The sequence below is a fragment of the Geospiza fortis genome, unplaced genomic scaffold (assembly GCF_000277835.1).
Source record: "Geospiza fortis unplaced genomic scaffold, GeoFor_1.0 scaffold317, whole genome shotgun sequence".
In the NCBI taxonomy this organism is placed as follows: Eukaryota; Metazoa; Chordata; class Aves; order Passeriformes; family Thraupidae; genus Geospiza; species Geospiza fortis.
Genome location: NW_005054398.1, coordinates 2212065 through 2220344, shown reverse-complemented (window position 1 = coordinate 2220344; position 8280 = coordinate 2212065). Strand labels below are relative to the sequence as shown.

Genomic DNA, 8280 nt, shown 5'->3' with positions numbered 1-8280 from the left:
CAGCAGGAAATCCCTGGAGGTGTAATTAGACCATCATAACCCATCATAGGACTAATTAATGATGCTAGTTACTGACTCAGCTTCTCTGCTTGTAATCCCTCCCCAGTCTCATCATCATCCTCAGTGGCACGTGGAGAAGCTCCAGGTACCAGAAAACCTCTGGAAAGGCAAAATCAGGAGCCCCAGGGCAATAAGTAGATTTACAAAGGCTGGATCTGTCCTCCTAGGTGGGCTGGGGCTTATCCTTTCCTGAAATGCCACCAAAAATGGGGGAAATAGCAAAAAATTGAGTTTTGCTGAGTGTTTTGTCTTTTCCCGGCATGACTGGATTTGGCTGAGCTGCTCCTCGGTCCCCTCTCCCCCTGCCCTTTCCAGGGATGGTTTATTTATTGGGGTAATTTTTTTATTTGATATTTGAAATTTGACTTTTTTTCATGTTATCTTTAATTTTTTTCCAACGGGGGAAGTGACGGATGCTGCAGGGAGAGTGGGAACAGCATTGGCCTCGGCGCTGCATCTTGGGAGTGGAGCAAGACCAAGTCAATCACCCCCATCCATGGGGGAAAATGGGATTTTCCCTGTCCCAGAGGGGAAAACAGGGCTTTGGGGACGGACACGGATGCACTGGGAAGGCAGCTGGTGACCACAACAGTGGAAACTCCTGGGGAGCCATCCCAAATTCTCTGGGAGCTGGGAATTGCTGGGAGCATCCGAGTGCTTGGTGCCAAACCAGCCTTCTGAGCCTCTTGAGCTAAAAACCCCAGAATTGCCCTTAAAATAAATGGCCCCAGGGGAGGAGATCCTGGGCATGAGTGAAGGGTCCAGCCTCGTCCTCAGGTTTCTCATCCCTGTGGGATGAGAGCAGGGATGTCAGATCTGACTGGGGCAAATATATATGTACATATATATATACATATAAATACATATACATACATATATACATACACACATATACATGTGTGTGTATTTATGTATGTGTATATCTCTGTGTGTGTGTATATATATGTATATGTGTCTCATTTCTTTCAGGATATATTTATTTTCCTTATATATATATTTAATCTCTATATAAGGAAAATATATTTAAGTGATATTTATATATATAAAGAACATATATAATAATATATATATTCTATATATATTCCATAGATTTATCCATGTCAAGAAGTCTATTTTCTTTATATATAGTACATGTCTCCTTTATATATACTTCCTTATATATAGAAATATGTAAAATATATACATAAGGAAATATATAACTAATTTCCTTTATATACTTCTTTATATATAAATATATAAGATATTCTATATATAAAGAAAATATGCACACAAAAGGATAAATATTCTCTGTATAATTAAAAAATACATAAAATAATATTAAGACTAAATACATTTGTGTATTTTCTATTTCTTATATATAGTACATGTCTCCTTTATATATACTTCCTTATATATAGAAATATGTAAAATATATACATAAGGAAATATATAACTAATTTCCTTTATATACTTCTTTATATATAAATATATAAGATATTCTATATATAAAGAAAATAGACTTCTTGACATGGATAAATCTATGGAATATATATAGAATATATAGAAAATATGTTTCTTTATATATATATAATATATTTGTGGTTCTATGTATAAAGAAAAACACGTGTGAAAGAAATATATACATATATGAAATCCAGCTGTGGCAGGAGTGAGCAGGACTGGAGGGACAATGTGGCGTGTTCCAGGCTCCCCTTCCCCCGGCAGCTCCCCCGCTCCTTCCCAGCCCTTCCCTGGCAGGATTTGGGGTCCCAGAGGGTTTTCCAGAGGGCTGAATGTACTGACTACTGGAGGGCTGCGAGGGGAATTATTGTTATTTTTCACGGAAAGTTTTCTAAGTAATTTATAAAGTCGCTGCTTGTAAACTAAACAGAGTGTGTATGTAAGAGGATATATTATCCCGCGTCGCCCGCGCTCGGAACCTTGTACAAACTGACAAAAACGGACAAATAAAAGTGTCATTCTGCAAAGGCCAAGAATTCCCAGTGGGACATCGTTCCTGCCACCCCCTGCCCACGTCCCAGGGGTCTGGGGCTTGTTCCATTTGTTCCATGGGGTTGTGAAGTTGTGGATTTTCCCAATCCCGGTCATGTGGAGGGAGGAGCTGGGATGAGGAGCCAGGGCTCCAGATCACTTCCCTTTGGATCGTTTAATGCTGGTTGTTCACATCCTCATTATTTATGTGCACAGAATTTCTGTTTTACTTGTTATTCACATTGTTTTTATTTATGTATATACAGATTTTTATATACAAATTATGTTAATCAGATAATTTTTATTTTACTTATAATTAGACAATTTTTCAATTTTTCTGTATTCAGATAATTTCCAATTATTTCTATTAGATTTCTATTGGATTATTCAGATTATTTCTATAGATTAGTTTTAGGTAGACTGTTCATATTCAGATGATTTATTTTCAATTTATTTCTATTCAGATTATTTCATTTTAATTCTGTCCACATAATTTAATTTGGTTGATTTCTAATTAGATTCATTATGGTTCTCTTATTAATATGCAGTTTGTTTATTCTCAATTTATTTCTATTGATATTATTTCAGATTATGTAGTTTTATTTTCTTTCTATTCAGACTATTTAAGGAGACTTCAAAGCAGATATTTATATTCCAATAATTTACATGCATTTGATTTCTATTAAGATTATTTAATTTCATTTTATTTGTGTTTTTTACTATTTAATTCCCATTTTATCCAGTCAGATTATTCATATTCATCTACTTAAATTAAGATAGGTTTTTTTTCAGTTATTTTCTATTCAGAATATTTCAGTTTATTTAGTTTCATTACATTTCTATTTAAATTATTTTGTTCAGATTCTTTCTAATCTAATATTTCCAAACATATTATTTATATTTATCTTTTTTATATTCGGATAATTTCAGGTAATTTATTTTCATTTTATTTTTATTCCTATTTTTCTATTCCTTATATTGATTATTTAATTCAGATTTTTTATACTAATTTTACTTATATTTAGTTTATTTCTGTTCCAATAATTTATTTTCAAGGTACTTATATTCAGAGTATTGATTTTTATTTATTCCTATTTGGGTTATTAACATTCAGCTGGTCCCCCCAGTCCCCCATCCAAGGGGACCCAAGTCATTGGCACAGGGACTCTGGCTGCAAAACTCTCTTTATTCCGAGTATAAAATGGGGGACACAAGTGGGAGACCCCGGAACGCAGGGACAAGGCTCTGTCACCGCGTGTCACCCGGGCTGGGGTCACCCCTGGCCTGGGGTCAACCTGAGGCTGTCCCAGTCTGGTGTCACCCCCAGGTGTCACCACCTATGGCGAGTGTCACCCCTGGGCTGGTGTCACTGCCGGGCTGGCACCACCCTTGGCTGTTGTCACCCTGGCTGATGTCGCGCCAGGTTGGATCATGCCTGGGTTGGTGACCCTGAGGCTGCCCCTTGGGTGGCAGTAGCTCCTCATGGTGCCAAGGTGCCTCTGCCTGGGTTCCTCCAGCATTTGGGACACCATGGAGATGGACCCAGTGAGGTGGTGCCAGTGCCCTGGGCATTCACCTGGGGACATCCCCCAGGGAAGGTGCTCCCACCTCCCAGCCGCCTGCAGCATTCCACAGTCCTGGACATTGCCCCGGAGACGGGACCATGGGCACCTTCAGAGCCCAGGCTGAGGAGCCCCAGGCTGGGGGTGACAGGGTGCCAGCGCAGGGTGACAAACAAGCCAGGTGACAGCAGGAAGGGGGTTCAGTTCTTGAACATGTCACACAGCAGCTTCTCCATGGGGGTGTTGCCGATGGTGCGGCGGAAGAAGAGCAGCTCCACGCGCTCCGAGGAGATGAAGCGCAGCGCTGGGAGGAGCAGCAGCAGCTTCCCAAACCTGGGGGATGGAGCAGGGGCCATGGGGGGCTGTCCCACCCTGGTGTCACCCGTGAGGAGGTAGGGACAGCGGTACCTGACGGGTTGCCCGGGGTAGTGGGAACGGTTGTGCTGGCCCAGCATCACCTGTGACTGGTCCTGCAGGTTCTCCACCTGCTCAGGGTCCTTCAGGCCACGGGTCTCTGCAGGGACAACGGGGTGACAGGCTGGAGAGGGACATGGGGATGGCCAGTGGTGGCTGCTGGGGGTGGCCTCACCTGGTTTGAAGAGCACCACGGCCTTCATGCAGGCAAATTCTGTGGGGTCAACAGCCAGCGCCTTGAAGCGGCCAAGGGTCTCCTGCAGCGCCCGCACGTCCAGGGTGGCCGGCAGCAGCTTCCCAGGGCCCGGCTCAGGGACAGCCAGGAGCGGGCAGCTCTCCAGGGGCATGGACCACTGGATGGCACAGAGCAGGAACAGCTCACTCCATGCTTCCTCCAGCAGGATCACCTGGGGAGAGCAGGGGGAACCCCAAAACCCCTGTCACCCCCAAAGTCTCCAGGACCTGTAGCCACCACATCTGGCTGGGCTGACGAGCATCTGCAGAGGAACCCTAAGAATGCTGTGGATATGCTCCAACTGGCTGCTACATTTTTGGGGGTTCCTGTTGCCCCATAGGCAGATCCCCAATTCCTCATGGAGATTGCCAACCCCACCTGGTCACGGAAGGGCAGGTTGGAGAAGACGGGCAGGTTCTTGGCCCATTTCACGGCCATGAAGAGGAGACGTGCTGAGGTCTCATAGATGTTTTCAGGGCTGGCTGCCGGGTACGGCGCCACCTGGTACTCGCCCGCCGCCCGCTCCGGCTCGCTGCCCGTCACATCCACTGTCTCATCAGCTGCAGGGGTGGAACAGGACAATGGTTGGCACCACACCGTGGGGACATCCACCCCCCACCCAGCCCCCTCTGCACTGGCAGCCACCCACCCTCCTCGGGCTCCAGCTTGGCGCAGGTCTCAGCTGTCATCAGGCTGGCCATGAAGCGATGGTTGGTGGGCGGTGTGGGCGCTCGGGGACCCGGGGTGACAGTGGCACCGGGGCCACGAGGAGCCGGACAGGTTGATGGGGGGACCTCACATGTGGTGGCCACGTGCTCAGGGGGCAGCTCAGCATCCAGCTGGATGCTGTCCAGCTGGACCTGGGCTGTGCTGCGGGGCTGGCGCTCGTTCTGCACGGCTGTGCAGACAAGGCGGCATCAGCACCGGCCACCCCACTGTCCCCCCTGCTGTTTGTCACTGTGTGTCCCCCCCATCTTACCATCCTTGTTCATGCCAGCCTGCAGGCACTTCTTGAGCCGGCAGGCCTGGCACTGGTTGCGGTGAGCCTTGTCCACTGGGCACAGCCCTGTCCCTGCCTGGCACCTATGGGGAGAGGTGGCATATGGCTGCAGCCCCTCAGGTGGCTCCTGTCCCCAAGGAGCATCCTCCCCCATAGGTACCATGTCTCCCCCCATGGGTTCCCTCCACCCTCCAAGTGCCCCACTACCGTGGGTACCCTGTCCCCAAGAGGTGCCGTGTCCCTGGGGGGTGCCCTGTCCTGGTGAATGCTCTGCCTTGATGGGGGTTTTGGCCCCATCAGGGGGCTCTGGACACCCTCTCCACAGGTGCCCCTCCCCCTGCACGCCTGTCCCCTGAGTGGTTTTAAGTCCCCCTGGGTCTCTGCCCCAGCCATTGCCCATGCCCTGGGGTCCCTGGCCTGCTGAGTGTCCATCCCAGGGTACCCTACCCCACTGGGGGCCTGCCCCAAGCTCCCTGTCCTGCTGGGTGTCCATCTGCAAGGCTCCTGTCCCACAGGGTGTCCATCCTTTCCCTGGTGGGTGCCCGTTCCCCCCACTCCTGCCCCACTGTGTCCATCCCCTGGATCCCTGACACCCTGGCTGGCCATTCCTGGGGTCCCTGCCCTGTGGGGTGTCCTTTCCCCTATGGTGTCTGTCCATGGGACCCTGGTTCTCGCCCCCCTGGATGTCCATCCGCAGGGTCCCTGCCCCCCTGGCTGCCCCTCTGTGCCCCCCTTCCCTGCCCCTGGGGACCCCCTGTTCCCACCTGTAGATGAGCTTCCTGCGGACGCTGCGCTTGAAGAAGCCGCTGCAGCCATTGCAGGCGTAGATGCCGTAGTGCTTCCCACTGCTGGTGTCCCCGCACACCTTGCACAGCAGCACCGGGCTCAGCTCCTTCCCAGGGGCTGGGCTCAGCCCTGTGGGAGGGGAACTGTCACATCTGGGTTGACTCTGGGCATCCCAATATCCCTTGTCCCACCCACCAGCCCCTACTGCCTCCCAGCATCCTGGAGATGGGGGGGCTCCTGTCTCTGCTGGTTCAGCCCAGGGACATGGATGGGGACAGACACCTCAGGGACTGCACGCAGGGTTCAGCATCTTCCCACAGCCCAGCACACAGAGCGATGCAGGACGGGCTCTCACAGGAATTTTGAAAATTAAAAAATGGAGGAAATGGTGTTCTTATGTATGGGGACACCAGGCATCCCAGGAAAGGGACTAAGAATCCCAGGAAGGGCTGCAATCAGGGATGGGAGGAGTCCTGAAGACACAGCTCTGGGGACATGGGACACCCCAGAGAGAATCACAGCAGGGAACTGTGGGGATCCTGGTGAAGGGCCAGGGACCAAGGGTATCCAGGAGAGGGTTTTTACAGGGGACCCCAGGATCCTGGAGCAGGGGCACAGCTGGGGGCCTCAGGGATCCCGGAGAGCAAACACAAATGAGGACCATGGAGAGGGTCAGGCACTGCAGGCATCCTGGCCTAGGGAAGGACCATGATGGGAACTCAGCATCTTGGAGAAGGATGGCAGCTGAAGACCCCAGGCATCCCAGCAGACCATGGTGGGGACCCTGGGCACCCAGGATAAGGACCACGAGGAGAAGCCCAGCCATTCTGGAAAAGGTTGGCAGTGGAGAACCCAAATATCCCAAACAATTATGATGAGGACACTGAGTGTCTTGGAGATGAACCATAATAGGGACCCCCAGGTATCTCAGGGAAGGACCACGAGGGAGACCAAAGGCATCCAGAAGAAGGCCATGATGATCCCAGGCATTTCAGAGAAAAGCTGCAGTGGAGGACCCCAAGTAACCTGGTGATTGATCACTATGGGGATTCCAAGTATCCCAGAGGATACTGAAGAGGACCTCCAGGCATCTCGGGGAGTGAGCACAGTGGGGGCCCGGCCATCCCAGAGAAAATCCCGTGTCCCCCCGAGTCACCCAGTGCAGCGGAGCCGCCTCTTACCCGTGGGACTCTCATCCAGCCCGGCGCTCACCACCGACCCCGCCGGGGACGCAGCCATCCCGCACCCGGCGCTCCCGACCTATCCCTGTCCGTCTGTCTGTCCCTGTGGATGCCCGCGGAGGCTCCGGCCAGGCGCTGGGTGCTCCGGCAGCTCTGCGGCCAAAGGGGCTCCTGCCTTGCTCTCTTCAAGGCGGTGTCTGCGCGGGGCGGGGGGGATCAATCAGCCACGCGATGAAGAATTAAAAAGGTGCTGAGCCCCAGCCCTGTAACCCTAAACCCCGCGACACCCAAGCCACCCCCCCGCGCGCCGCCGCGGGCCACCGTGGAGCTGTCACCCTGTCACTGCCACCCCCAGCACTGCGGGGCCGAGATTGCGGCGCAGGAGGGACACGGGGCTGGGGCTGGGGACCCCCGTGTGCGTCGTCCTCCCCTTGGGACCCACCAGGTCCTGTAAGCGTATAAGCCCTTCACTAAGGCGGTTAGAGGGGAATAACGAAAAGTGGTAATTAAGGGGGGTAATTTCCCTGCCCCCAAGTAATTAATTACCGGCCCTGATGGCGAGGGGAGGGGGGATGCTCGGTAGGATCCCCGCTGGGCCTCAGCATCCCCTCCCGGGGACGGGGCCCTCCACGGATGTTGGGGCTGCTGACACGGCAGAGGGTGGGGGCCAGGTGGCCCCGGGGTTATGCAACCACCGCTAAACCCTCGCGGTGACAGGGCAGCACAATTTGGGATTTGTGGGCTTTAGCCGCTAAACCCCCCGCCCCGCTCAGGGGGGTGGCGGGTGGCCACCGTCACGGGCCCGGCTTGTCCCCAGCCGTGGGCCAGGCTGAGGACAGGGGTTCCCGGCCTGCTGTGCCCCTTCCAGAGGGGCTCAGGGGTGTTGGTGCCCTGAAGGTGTCCCAGGGGACAGGCCCTGGCGGCAGGTCCCTGCTGAGGGCTGGCAGCAGTGACTCCAGTGGATCCAGGGGCTGGGGGTCACCCCTGCAGCATCCTCTACTGATGCGGCTCCATCCCCCTGCCTGCGGCGTTCCTGCATCCCACTGCCTGCGGCATGGCTCCCCACCCCTC

General features: G+C 52.2%; 1 protein-coding gene across 1 annotated transcript; it reads right to left on the bottom strand.

Annotated features, from left to right (window-relative positions):
* Window positions 1–3793: 3793 nt before the first annotated feature.
* Window positions 3794–7267, bottom strand: NR2E3 (nuclear receptor subfamily 2 group E member 3). Its single transcript, XM_005425891.1, has 8 exons — window positions 7210–7267; window positions 6007–6157; window positions 5222–5325; window positions 4892–5140; window positions 4621–4802; window positions 4183–4414; window positions 4002–4107; window positions 3794–3926 (listed from the first exon to the last, which is right to left on the bottom strand). Exons 1-8 carry the CDS (start codon window positions 7265–7267, stop codon window positions 3794–3796), a joined length of 1215 nt encoding a protein of 404 aa, XP_005425948.1.
* Between the last annotated feature and the right edge of the window lie 1013 nt (window positions 7268–8280).

Bases quoted from the DNA above. Each gene is read 5' to 3' on its own strand.
- NR2E3 (XM_005425891.1), bottom strand. From the start codon at position 7,267: ATGGCTGCGTCCCCGGCGGGGTCGGTGGTGAGCGCCGGGCTGGATGAG. The intron at 5,141-5,221 runs GTAAGATGGGGG...TTGTCTGCACAG, and splicing joins GGCTGGCATGAACAAGGATG to CCGTGCAGAACGAGCGCCAG. The intron at 4,108-4,182 runs GTGAGGCCACCC...TTGTCCCTGCAG, and splicing joins CGTGGTGCTCTTCAAACCAG to AGACCCGTGGCCTGAAGGAC.